Here is a 15,000-nt window from a genome sequence, read left to right as displayed (position 1 = left end):
TTTTTCACTCCATCTTTCCACCTCCAATTTGGTCTCCCTCTTCTCCTCGTTCCCTCCACCTTCGACACATATATCCTCTTGGTCAATCTTTCCTCACTCATTCTCTCCATGTGCCCAAACCACTTCAAAACACCCTCTTCTGCTCTCTCAACCACGCTCTTACCCTTACGTTACTCACTCGATCAAACCACCTCACACCACACATTGTCCTCAAACATCTCATTTCCAGCACATCCATCCTCCTGCGCACAACTCTATCCATAGCCCACGCCTCGCAACCATACAACATTGTTGGAACCACTATTCCTTCAAACATACCCATTTTTGCTTTCCGAGATAATGTCTCGGCCTCCACACCTTTTTCAAGGCCCCCCAGAATTTTCGCCCCCTCCCCCACCCTATGATCCACTTCCGCTTCCATGGTTCCATCCGCTGCCAGATCCACTCCCAGATATCTAAAACACTTCACTTCCTCCAGTTTTTCTCCATTCAAACTCACCTCCCAATTGACTTGACCCTCAACCCCACTGTACCTAATAACCTTGCTCTTATTCACATTTACTCTTAACTTTCTTCTTCCACACACTTTACCAAACTCAGTCACCAGCTTCTGTAGTTTCTCACATGAATCAGCCACCAGCGCTGTATCATCAGCGAACAACAACTGACTCACTTCCCAAGCTCTCTCATCCCCAACAGACTTCATACTGGCCCCTCTTTCCAAAACTCTTGCATTCACCTCCCTAACAACCCCATCCATAAACAAATTAAACAACCATGGAGACATCACACACCCCTGCCGCAAACCTACATTCACTGAGAACCAATCACTTTCCTCTCTTCCTACACGTACACATGCCTTACATCCTCGATAAAAACTTTTCACTGCTTCTAACAACTTTCCTCCCACACCATATATTCTTAATACCTTCCACAGAGCATCTCTATCAACTCTATCATATGCCTTCTCCAGATCCATAAATGCTGCATACAAATCCATTTGCTTTTCTAAGTATTTCTCACATACATTCTTCAAAGCAAACACCTGATCCACACATCCTCTACCACTTCTGAAACCACACTGCTCTTCCCCAATATGATGCTCTGTACATGCCTTCACCCTCTCAATCAATACCCTCCCATATAATTTACCAGGAATACTCAACAAACTTATACCTCTGTAATTTGAGCACTCACTCTTATCCCCTTTGCCTTTGTACAATGGCACTATGCACGCATTCCGCCAATCCTCAGGCACCTCACCATGAGTCATACATACATTAAATAACCTTACCAACCAGTCAACAATACAGTCACCCCCTTTTTTAATAAATTCCACTGCAATACCATCCAAACCTGCTGCCTTGCCGGCTTTCATCTTCCGCAAAGCTTTCACTACCTCTTCTCTGTTTACCAAATCATTTTCCCTAACCCTCTCACTTTGCACACCACCTCGACCAAAACACCCTATATCTGCCACTCTATCATCAAACACATTCAACAAACCTTCAAAATACTCACTCCATCTCCTTCTCACATCACCACTACTTGTTATCACCTCCCCATTTGCGCCCTTCACTGAAGTTCCCATTTGCTCCCTTGTCTTACGCACTTTATTTACCTCCTTCCAGAACATCTTTTTATTCTCCCTAAAATTTAATGATACTCTCTCACCCCAACTCTCATTTGCCCTTTTTTTCACCTCTTGCACCTTTCTCTTGACCTCCTGTCTCTTTCTTTTATACATCTCCCACTCAATTGCATTTTTTCCCTGCAAAAATCGTCCAAATGCCTCTCTCTTCTCTTTCACTAATACTCTTACTTCTTCATCCCACCACTCACTACCCTTTCTAATCAACCCACCTCCCACTCTTCTCATGCCACAAGCATCTTTTGCGCAATCCATCACTGATTCCCTAAATACATCCCATTCCTCCCCCACTCCTCTTACTTCCATTGTTCTCACCTTTTCCATTCTATACTCCGTCTCTCCTGGTACTTCCTCACACAGGTCTCCTTTCCAAGCTCACTTACTCTCACCACCCTCTTCACCCCAACATTCACTCTTCTTTTCTGAAAACCCATGCAAATCTTCACCTTAGCATTTTGTGCATATTACACCTTTGGATTTCAGAGGTTGTATTTAACAAAGTCCTTCATACATGTTGTGCATTTAGGATGCTATCTCAGAGTGCAAGTAGGATACCATAACTTCTAGGATTTTCCAAGTAAAGATGATGATATACTTCTCCCTCTGCGCTCCAGGGATTATAGCCTTAGATAAATTGGCTGTTCCCTGTAATTAAGTTCGTTTACCACATTCTTATGGGCTGTGAAAGCGCTCTCAACACTTACTAATTCCACAATGTCGCCCACTTTGTATGGTGATGTTAGAACGCAACAGTATTCAGTTCAAGAAAAAATTTGCTGTATGAATAATATCATTGGTATTCCTTCTTTTGTCTTGAAGGTCCGCAGGATCCAGCCTAACATTATTCTGTAGGAGACAGCCGTTGTTTTTTTGAGTTCGCTGAAGGTTAGGTCGTTAGACATTATCAATGCGAAGATCTTTACGTCAGCTGCACTAAAACATGCAAGCTGTCGTCTAGACTTGCCGGGTGGAAGATAGTCACAATGATATCGAGACGTTAGCGGGTCAGCAAGAATGTGTGCACAACGTAAGTCTAGAAAAATTTGTACTGCACGACATAGGAAAACATTCGGGGCAAATTGGACGTGTGTGTGTGTGTGTGTGTGTGTGTGTGTGTGTGTGTGTGTGTGTGTCTGTGTGTCTGTGTGTGCGTCTGTGTGTCTGTGTGTCTGTGTATCTGTGTGTGTCTGTGTGTGTCTGCGTGTGTGTGTGTGTGTGTGTGTGTGTGTGTGTGTGTGTGTGTGTGTGTGTGTGCGGCGCTCTGATTGGCCGAGTGAGTATAAACAGAGCCGCTCTTGGCGTGTTTTGATTTTTTTTCCTTTTTTTACATTTAAATTTCAACGTATTTCCTGGATTTTCATCATATTTTTTTCTAGTAAAGTTAGAGCTCCAAGAACCGATCATCAAGTTTGCCAGAATCAATGCGTCTGTGGCTCCAGCATCACTGAAGCTGCAACACGCAACTCACCCATAAGAAATCACTGGCCAGCTACCTTAGGTTCTGCAACCGAATACAATATCGAGGTTGACACCAAGAGCTCTTGAGAAAAAGAGGAGGATCGCACGCAGTCAAGAAGGTACGATCAAAAGCTCGCTTCTTATAGCCAAAAGAGTAGGATCGCATGCAGTCAAGAATGTATGATCAAAAGCTCGCTTCTTATAGCCAAAAGACGAAGTATGTCTAAGGGGAACGACTTGGCGTGTGAACCCACGATAGCGACAGTGCAACTCGAAGCTGAGAAAAGAATTTGCGACACCGTTTGCCATCGCTAAGATGAAAGAACCATCGCCGTAAGCTCGCAAGATATTGCTCCAGGAAGGAAAGAAATAAAAGCAAACTTCCAAAGGATATTTTACAGTGGGTAGACACGACATAGGCCACAGCATTTCAGCTCTAAATGCAACAAAATGAATGTGCCTTACAATGAAGTGAACCATACTGTTTGATAATATATGAAGTGTTGCACTATTTAAACTCGTATTGTTCTTGTAAATTTCTCATTCCTTATCTTGTGTCCTTCAAGCCACACAGCCGGAAGAGAGGGAATCAGTTGATCGGCCACATAATGACTCACTTTCATATTCAGATGTTATAAAAGTTGACGAGGCTTTACATCTCGTTACGATGATTGGTCACATATCATAACTACACAGAGCTTGTCTGGTATGAGTAGCAGCCCCCGCTGATGAACTACGCTCGAAAATCAGGACACTTGAAGCTTCTGGTCATCAGTAGCAAGGTGGATATATGAGTGACCAGGTAACTCCTGTATTGGTGCGGTGGGAAAGAGGAACCCGAGACCTCTGTCGACCACTGCACGCCTAAGGATCTCAAAAATTTCAGACATTTCCTTACTTGTTTCTCTCGTGACATTCATTGGATCTTTTTCCCACTAGGTAGCAAGAGTTTCCAAGCCTTCAAATCACCAGACCATCATGGCTCATTACCCAAGACATGAAAACCTTTTTCTTTTCTTTTTATATTAGCTGAGACGGCACGGGTAGCCGAGATCCTAATCAAACGAGTTGGCAAAGTTTCAGTTCGAAGGCATAGTCTACTCGTCTTTTCTCTGGTCTATCACAACTCTGTGTGATACCCAGCGTTTATCTCATGATGGTAAACCTACTTGAAGCTTCCTTCTCGTATCAAAAGCTGAAGAGATCGACCCTTGAACACGAGGGAAAAAATAATATTGGCACTGTGAGTGTTCACCTTCCTCCACACATGCATATCATCCATATCTGCTCTGCCTCGCCATTGATAATTCCAGTTCAGTGGAGCTGGAATTTCGCGTTATGACAGTGGTATAAATACTCACCTATATCGCTGTCATGTCCCACAGCAGCTCTTTGCCAGCAGATAAAAAGCGACTCACTCACACATCTGAGCGTCTATTGATGGAAAAAGAGGGAAGGACCGTCATCAATTATGCCATGTGATCTATACAAGACTTCCGCGTATACGCCCTTCAGTGCACGCCAGTGCATATCTACTCATAGTCAGATACATTTCAGTTTGACATCATTTTCAAATACTCGTACGGGTAGGCAAAAGTCAGGTCCTTAATCTATCGACCGAACCCTATGGAAGGATGAACAGATGGGGTGATTGTGAACCGATTGCCACAACTAGGATTCGAACCTATTACCTAAACCATGGGTGGCCCGTGAATGCGTCAGGGGATCAGCAACGCTAACCGCTACACCATGGAAGTCTATCACAGTTCACCATGATCATCATCCCTGTAGAACATTGTAATTGTCTTCGTGGAGCCTCTTCTACGAGATGGCTGCATAAGGAAATAGAAAGCCACAAAAGTGTTCGTTCATAGTTTCAATAGATTACATGATATCAAGAAAAGATATCAGGAGAGCAATTATCATGGCTACTTTATCTGAAAAAAGAATATCCATATAAACACTGAAAGACAAAAATATCCATATATAAACACTATTGTATCATGATAAAGACGAAGAAATATAACTTAACTTTCAAATTTTCCTTTCTGTATGTATGATGTTAACTGAGCCACTTGTGTTATTATACCAGTAGCTGTTCTACCTCGAGCGCATACTGTTATCTGTTCTACTTCGAACTCATACTGTTGCATGTTCTACTTCGAACGCATACTGTTACTTGTTCTACCTCGAGCGCATACTGCTACCTGTTCTACTTCGAACGCATAGTTACTTGTTCTACTTCGACCGCATACTGTTATGTTCTACTTCGAACGCATACTGTTACCTGTTCTACTTCGAACACATACTGTTACCTGATCTACTTCGAACGCATACTGTTATGTTCTACTTCGAACGTATACTGCTACCTGTTCAACTTCCGAGTGTTATCATTAACTGTTATATTTCTGTATGCATTATATTAAATGTTCTGCTTTCGCAGTTACACCATCAGCTGTTTTACTGTCGCAATTTTATATATAGACTCGAATTACAGTTTTTCTACATTAACAATACCTATACGATAACACAGATAGTGTTACTTTAGATAATAATTCATCAGAAGGTAACAGAATAGTTAGAATTAGTGTTACAGTCATACATCTTAGAGAAACAGTAGACGAAATGAATAATGTAACAAAGCAAAATCTTATAAAAAAAACATCATTACAAAGCAAAATCATATAAGAAAACATCACAAGAAAGCTGAATCATATAAGAAAACATCACAACAAAGCAAAATCATATAACAAAACAAAACAACAAAGCAAAATCATATAACAAAACATCACAACAAAGCAAAATCATATAACAAAACATCACAACAAAGCAAATCATATAACAAAACAAAACAACAAAGCAAAATCATATAACAAAACATCACAACAAAGCAAATCATATAACAAAACAAAACAACAAAGCAAAATCATATAACAAAACAAAACAACAAAGCAAAATCATATAACAAAACAAAACAACAAAGCAAAATCATATAACAAAACATCACAACAAATCAAATCATATAACAAAACATCACAACAAAGCAAAATCATGTAAGAAAACATCACAACAAAGCAAAATCATATAAGAAAACATCACAACAAAGCATAATCATATAACAAAACATCACAACAAATCAAATCATATAACAAAACATCACAACAAAGCAAAATCATGTAAGAAAACATCACAACAAAGCAAAATCATATAAGAAAACATCACAACAAAGCAAAATCATATAAGAAAACATCACAACAAAGCAAAATCATGTAAGAAAACATCACAACAAAGCAAAATCATATAACATCACAACAAAGAAAAATCATATAACATCACAACAAAGCAAAATCATATAACATCACAACAAAGCAAAATCATATAACATCACAACAAAGCAAAATCATATAACATCACAACAAAGCAAAATCATATAACAAAACATCACAACAAAGAAAAATCATATAACAAAACATCACAACAAAGCAAAATCATGTAAGAAAACATCACAACAAAGCAAAATCATGTAAGAAAACATCACAACAAAGCAAAATCATGTAAGAAAACATCACAACAAAGCAAAATCATATAAGAAAACATCACAACAAAGCAAAATCATATAAGAAAACATCACAACAAAGCAGACTCATATAAGAAAACATCACAACAAAGCAAAATCATATAACATCACAACAAAGAAAAATCATATAAGAAAACATCACAACAAAGCAAAATCATATAACATCACAACAAAGCAAAATCATATAAGAAAACATCACAACAAAGCAGACTCATATAAGAAAACATCACAACAAAGCAAAATCATATAACATCACAACAAAGCAAAATCATATAACATCACAATAAAGCAAAATCATATAACAAAACATCACAACAAAGCAAAATCATATAACAAAACATCACAACAAAGCAAAATCATATAACATCACAACAAAGCAAAATCATATAACATCACAACAAAGCAAAATCATATAACATCACAACAAAGCAAAATCATATAACAAAACATCACAACAAAGAAAAATCATATAACAAAACATCACAACAAAGCAAAATCATATAACAAAACAAAACAACAAAGCAAAATCGTATAACAAAACATCACAACAAAGGAAAATCATATAACATCACAACAAAGCAAAATCATATAAGAAAACATCACAACAAAGCAAAATCATATAAGAAAACATCACAACAAAGCAAAATCATATAAGAAAACATCACAACAAAGCAAAATCATATAAGAAAACATCACAACAAAGCAAAATCATATAACAAAACATCACAACAAAGCAAAATCATATAACAAAACATCACAACAAAGCAAAATCATATAAGAAAACATCACAACAAAGCAAAATCATATAACAAAACATCACAACAAAGCAAAATCATATAACATCACAACAAAGCAAAATCATATAAGAAAACATCACAACAATGCAGACTCATATAAGAAAACATCACAACAAAGCAAAATCATATAAGAAAACGTCACAACAAAGCAAAATCATATAACAAAACATCACAACAAAGCAAAATCATATAACAAAACATCACAACAAAGCAAAATCATATAACATCACAACAAAGCAAAATCATATAACATCACAACAAAGCAAAATCATATAACATCACAACAAAGCAAAATCATATAACAAAACATCACAACAAAGCAAAATCATATAACAAAACATCACAACAAAGCAAAATCATATAACATCACAACAAAGCAAAATCATATAACATCACAACAAAGCAAAATCATATAAGAAAACATCACAACAAAGCAAAATCATATAAGAAAACATCACAACAAAGCAGACTCATATAAGAAAACATCACAACAAAGCAAAATCATGGAACAACACATCACAACAAAGCAAAATCATATAACATCACAACAAAGCAAAATCATATAACATCACAACAAAGCAAAATCATATAACAAAACATCACAACAAAGCAAAATCATATAACATCACAACAAAGCAAAATCATATAACATCACAACAAAGCAAAATCATATAACATCACAACAAAGCAAAATCATATAACAAAACATCACAACAAAGCAAAATCATATAACAAAACATCACAACAAAGCAAAATCATATAACATCACAACAAAGCAAAATCATATAACATCACAACAAAGCAAAATCATATAAGAAAACATCACAACAAAGCAAAATCATATAAGAAAACATCACAACAAAGCAAAATCATATAACAAAACATCACAACAAAGCAAAATCATATAAGAAAACATCACAACAATGCAGACTCATATAAGAAAACATCACAACAATGCAGACTCATATAAGAAAACATCACAACAAAGCAAAATCATAGAACAACACATCACAGTCAAGTAGGACTCACCTTAGCGACGAAGGTCTGGTGAAGACCACCATCAAATCCAGGGGTGCATCCGACAGCTAGAGAATCGTACGTCTTGTTCACGACTGCACATCCCACTGGCTGCTCAGGTCGACCTGAGGTCACAGAGACACACATACACACATACACACAACCAGGTCAGTCCCGCTCAAAGACGCGACGGTGTTATGCTCAGTAAAAGCCCTAGATCTTAACGCCAGATGGGAGACTCTCAGAGATTTTGTGGTGAGGTTAGATTCTAGTGGACCCAAGATCTATTCTTGGTGAAAAAATATAGGAGTCATTTGAGGTGAAATTCGTGGGGTTCTAAAGAGAGGGATTATTTCTCAAGCGAGTTTATTGTTAGGAGAAATAGAGACTTGGTTGGTCGGTTGTTTGGGTTTTAAGCCTATTGAACTGCCTGGGTGAGGGGTTATTAAGGGTGTCAATGTAAGCTACATCCACCAACAGAAAAGTCTTGAACACCTTCTTTAGGTGTTAATGATACTTCTAAGACCACATACCCTCTAACTAAGCATATGACCCATCAAATAATTCAAAGAACATATACATACATTTACACATGTGTAGATGGATATATGTGCATGCAAGAAGGTGTTAAATAATTTAGGGTTAATTGCTGTAGCTGGACACTGACCCAGGCAATCGATAAGGCGAAATCCCAACCAGTCAGCTAACGGTAACTGAGTCGGGATGGGTGACTGGATGTCCCAGTCAAAAGCCAAACTCATTAACACAATATATATGTGAGTGTGTGTGTGTGTGTGTGTGTGTGTGTGTGTGTGTGTGTGTGTGTGTGTGTGTGTGTATAATAGAGACCACTATGGCACAGTCAGACAACATGCCCAAGTCAAGGTCATCTCAGGCAAAAGAAAATAGATACAGAGAAAGAAATTAGGGGATGATGAACAGCTGGGTTGGTTGGGGTCCGGCTACCAAGACCAGGATTCAGACTTCTGCGGAGTCGACCCCGGATGGTCGCTGGAGGCGTCATGATCGACAAATATGTAAATATACAAAGATTTTCAGTGTTTTTAATGTAATGCTCGATATTTGGAAGGAGAGAGCGAAAAAGTTATTATGTAATCTGGCCTTGAACATACAAGAGGGTGCAAGGCATGCACAGGATAGAGTAAATTAGAACGATGTGGTATACAGAGGTCGATGTGCTGTCAGTGGACTGAATCAGAGTATGTGAAGCGACCAGGGGGTGCCATGGAAAGGTCTGTGGAAGGTTTGTGGGACATGGTTTGGATAGAGAGCTGTATAGTTTTCGCTGCATTGCGCATGACAGCTAGAGAACGGTTGTGAGTGGATGTGTCCTTTGTTCGCTGGTTCCTTGCGCTACCTCGCTAAAGCAGGAAAGGCGAACAAGTATGAAAAGAAGGAATGATGCACATAGACGTTTGTATATAGTGTTAATGAAGCCATTACCTTAATCAGGGCATTCAGTTACCCATGTTGTCTCAGCTGCCATAGAGACAATGACGTCAGGGAACTTCTCTCAGGAGTACTTTACCTGCAGGAACTACGTGGAAGAGGCAGGGGCGTGTCATCCTCCCTACAGTGTTCTGAGCCCAGCACTGCAGCGTCCCGTAGTCCTGGTGGGTCCTTGCTACGAACTGCACCGCACTCCCTCCATCTACAGGGAGGTACACATTACTACACATGGGGTACGGTAACGACATTGCTACAGAAGGTGATGAAGTGTACCGCACTCCCTCCATCTACAGGGAGGTACACATCACTACACATGAGGTACGGTAACGACATTGCTACAGAAGGTGATGAAGTGTACCGTGCCCTCGCTAAGGAAAGGGAAGTACGCTAAGTTACAGAGGAGGTATTAAGGCAATGGTAAGAGGTCAATGATATGTACTATGTACCTTCAACTTTCATTCAGCTTAAGAGGCTCTGTAAAAGCTACTTATCACACTAGCTCTCACTCTCAAATACAAAATTCCATACCATCCCTTATCCCCTAGTAAGGTTCCCTCAACCATTTGTATATTTCATGATACCTATTCCATACCTACATAGTTCTGGTCCACTGCCACAATCATCCACAGCACAAAAACGATCTTATCAGTTTGGAGGTTAGGTAATATGACATATGGACGAAAAAATCTGAGAACGTACCAGTCCCTTTAATGTTACGAGTGTTCATTCTGAGACTCGTCGTTCACTGGTGTGAAGATAATTTTTGTGCTGTTTGTACATACTATGTGACTCCACGAAGATAAAACCAGCACTTGAGAAATAACATAATGATTCTGGGGAGCTCTATACTTCGGTCTATAACTTAGGGTGCTCTTCAGAATTTAGGAAAGTATAAGGTATATCTTCATCGATCTACGTGACAATAAATTTTTATGATAAGTGATTCTGAAGACGTAGCCTTTGCATTCCAGTAGCGTCTGTTTAACTTTGGTGCGCATCGAATAACATGTATTAGCTACCTCAATTCTTTCCCTTAAGAGAACCGAGGAACAAAAAGAATGATACACTATTTTAGACAGACACACTAAGGCGAGTTATTTACATTTACACAGATAACTATCTACATAGTTCATTCGAAAGTATATAAACTGGAGGTGTGGGATGTGTGATACCCAGACATATAGACACTGTTTAGATATATCCCTATTGGTCTTTATGTGTGTGTGTGTGTGTGTGTGTGTGTGTGTGTGTGTGTGTGTGTTTTCTTTAAGTCAAATCCCTTCCGTCAAGTCTGGTAACACTAGAGGTGGCGACCAGCCAACATACGCTTTGAGTTAATACACAAAGGATGGAAAAACAGACAGACAGACAGACAGACAGACAGACAGAAAAAGGACTTAGGAGAACATACGACCAGATTTTTGTCCAAAGGCAGGGCGCTAGCGCGTCGTGTTCACCGCAGGATATTTGTAGGATTACGCTGAGGGAACGTGTGAGCTACGTGTAGTCAGGTGTTATGTGTGTGATGGAGAGGATGAACTTAAAGCCAGTAGCCCAGGTGTGGTATAAGGCAGGTAAAGAAAGAATATGATAAAAATGACAGCTGCCTGGGGTAAAAGAGTGACACTCGATAGCCACTGGAGTGATGGCTCACTGCGCAGCCGCCACAATTGTAGTACATACCCTCCTCCTCAGGTCGAGAGAGAAGAGAGAGAGAGAGAGAGAGAGAGAGAGAGAGAGAGAGAGAGAGAGAGAGAGAGAGAGAGAGAGAGAGAGAGAGAGAGAGAGAGAGAGAGAGAGGTATGGGATTATGAGGCAAACCTGTGATTATAAACGTAGCGAGTTTGCCTCATTCTTGAGCTGATGAGGGGTCGGGAAAAGTTATCTGACGTCAGAGATGAGTGAATGAGTTCGCAGCGTCGGACTGTCAGGGCCTCTGCCAGGAACTAATACCCAGAAATAATCTTTGTTAAACAGTTGAATGACTTCACTTGATAAGGGCAAACATTAATCAATTCCACTGGCATTTCTTTCTCCATCAGATATATCCGTTCGTCGAACAGTGTTGCGAGCTGGTATTAGAGATTCGTACGACAGATGAGAAGAAAAAAAAAAATTGTATATCAAATTATCTTGTCCCCTTTCTTCCAGCCCAGAAACAGAGAAGTACTAATCTCGAACGTGACCCACCGCAATATCTTTTTTTTTTTTCTTTTCTTTCTTCCTGGTCTTATTTTAGGATCTCCACGAGAAATGTGAATGGAAATGATTCCTGATGATTTCCATTGATGAAATATTGGACGAGGACAAGTGCACCCCTTGTTAACCAGAAGAGAGTCATCTCTCAGCTCAGTGGCCTTTGGGATGGTCTCTTGTTTCATTCATTTCTATCACTGGATGCTACTGAAAGAAGAAAGAATGGCTTTGTGTAAGTCTAATCCACTGGGGAGGAAGACCTACAATAGATATTACGATACCAGACAAAAGCCAGCAAGACACAAGGAGGTAGACGATGAAGAGCGATTTCTTGACCCAACGAACACGTATGTGTGTATGACAGACATGATTATCTGACTTGGATTAGAAAATCAAACATGACTAAGGTTCATATGGCAGACATGATCAGTAAACACGAGCCAAAGGATCTGATATGACTAGGGTACTTAGGGGAGACATGATGAGCTGATTGGGGACCAGACAAATAGACACGACTGTTGTATATATGGAAGACATGATCAGCTGACAGGAGCCATCGCCAGAGGATCAGACATGACTAGGGGTACATATGGCAGGCCAGATCAACATAGATGACATGATCAGCTGGTTGAAGTACATATGCCAGACATGACCAGCTGCCTGAAGTACATGTTCCAGACATGACCAGCTGGCTGAAGGACATACTCCAGACATAACAAGCTGGTTGAAGTACATATGTCAGACACGACCAGCAGGCTGAAGTACATATGCCAGACATGACCAGCTGGCTGAGCCGGACTCCATGGGGAAACAGCTTTAACTTTAGTTCGATGCTTCGTTCCTTCTTGTGGAAAGTAATGCAGGAAGGGAGGAATTTTTACAGTCATCCGCTCACGCCCCTCTAGTCGCCTTCTACGACACTCAGAGAATACATGAGTAGTATTCTTTCTCCCCTGTCCCAAGGTACTACATATATATATATATATATATATATATATATATATATATATATATATATATATATATATATATATATATATATATATATATATATATATATATATATACCTCGCAAACGCGGGAGACAGCGACAAAGCAAAATAAATATTTTTTTTTTGTTTTTTTTTGTTTTTTTGCTTTGTCGCTCTCTCCCGCGTTTGCGAGGTAGCGCAAGGAAACAGATGAAAGAAATGGCCCAACCCACCCCCATACACATGTATATACATACACATCCACACACGCAAATATACATACCTACACAGCTTTCCATGGTTTACCCCAGACGCTTCACATGCCCTGATTCAATCCACTGACAGCACGTCAACCCCGGTATACCACATCGCTCCAATTCACTCTATTCCTTGCCCTCCTTTCACCCTCCTGCATGTTCAGGCCCCGATCACTCAAAATCTTTTTCACTCCATCTTTCCACCTCCAATTTGGTCTCCCTCTTCTCCTCGTTCCCTCCACCTCCGACACATATATCCTCTTGGTCAACCTTTCCTCACTCATTCTCTCCATGTGCCCAAACCATTTCAAAACACCCTCTTCTGCTCTCTCAACCACGCTCTTTTTATTTCCACACATCTCTCTTACCCTTACGTTACTTACTCGATCAAACCACCTCACACCACACATTGTCCTCAAACTTCTCATTTCCAGCACATCCATCCTCCTGCGCACCACTCTATCCATAGCCTACGCCTCGCAACCATACAACATTGTTGGAACCACTATTCCTTCAAACATACCCATTTTTGCTTTCCGAGATAATGTTCTCGACTTCCACACATTCTTCAAGGCTCCCAGAATTTTCGCCCCCTCCCCCACCCTATGATCCACTTCCGCTTCCTTGGTTCCATCCGCTGCCAGATCCACTCCCAGATATCTAAAACACTTTATTTCCTCCAGTTTTTCTCCATTCAAACTCACCTCCCAATTGACTTGACCCTCAACCCTACTGTACCTAATAACCTTGCTCTTATTCACATTTACTCTTAACTTTCTTCTTTCACACACTTTACCAAACTCAGTCACCAGCTTCTGCAGTTTCTCACATGAATCAGCCACCAGCGCTGTATCATCAGCGAACAACAACTGACTCACTTCCCAAGCTCTCTCATCCCCAACAGACTTCATACTTGCCCTTCTTTCCAAAACTCTTGCATTCACCTCCCTAACAACCCCATCCATAAACAAATTAAACAACCATGGAGACATCACACACCCCTGCCGCAAACCTACATTCACTGAGAACCAATCACTTTCCTCTCTTCCTACACGTACACATGCCTTACATCCTCGATAAAAACTTTTCACTGCTTCTAACAACTTGCCTCCCACACCATGTATTCTTAATACCTTCCACAGAGCATCTCTATCAACTCTATCATATGCCTTCTCCAGATCCATAAATGCTACATACAAATCCATTTGCTTTTCTAAGTATTTTTCACATACATTCTTCAAAGCAAACACCTGATCCACACATCCTCTACCACTTCTGAAACCACACTGTTCTTCCCCAATCTGATGCTCTGTACATGCCTTCACCCTCTCAATCAATACCCTCCCATATAATTTACCAGGAATACTCAACAAAGTTATACCTCTGTAATTTGAGCACTCACTCTTATCCCCTTTGCCTTTGTACAATGGCACTATGCACGCATTCCGCCAATCCTCAGGCACCTCACCATGAGTCATACATACATTAAATATCCTTACCAACCAGTCAACAATACAGTCACCCCCATTTTTAATAAATTCCACTGCAATACCATCCAAACCTGCTGCCTTGCCGGCTTTCATCTTCCGCAAAGCTTTTACTATAT

The 15,000-nt window shown here is 39.9% G+C and overlaps 1 protein-coding gene across 2 annotated transcripts in view; it reads right to left on the bottom strand.

Moving 5' to 3' along the window:
* The window catches only part of LOC139764410 (nephrin-like), a 605,317-nt gene that overhangs the window by 23,705 nt on the left and 566,612 nt on the right, over nucleotides 1-15,000 (bottom strand). For both annotated transcript variants that reach the window (XR_011716371.1, XM_071690970.1), the window contains exons 12-13: nucleotides 10,050-10,172; nucleotides 8,513-8,625 (exon numbers count right to left, since the gene is read on the bottom strand). Coding sequence is in view for 1 of the 2 variants with exons in the window: in XM_071690970.1 (XP_071547071.1) it covers nucleotides 8,513-8,625; nucleotides 10,050-10,172 (236 nt within the window). In the remaining variant the exon portion in view is untranslated. The remainder of the gene's footprint in view (nucleotides 1-8,512; nucleotides 8,626-10,049; nucleotides 10,173-15,000) is intronic.

The sequence above is a fragment of the Panulirus ornatus genome, chromosome 49 (assembly GCF_036320965.1).
Source record: "Panulirus ornatus isolate Po-2019 chromosome 49, ASM3632096v1, whole genome shotgun sequence".
NCBI classification, from domain to species: domain Eukaryota; kingdom Metazoa; phylum Arthropoda; class Malacostraca; order Decapoda; family Palinuridae; genus Panulirus; species Panulirus ornatus.
This window is presented reverse-complemented; position numbering and strand designations above follow the sequence as displayed.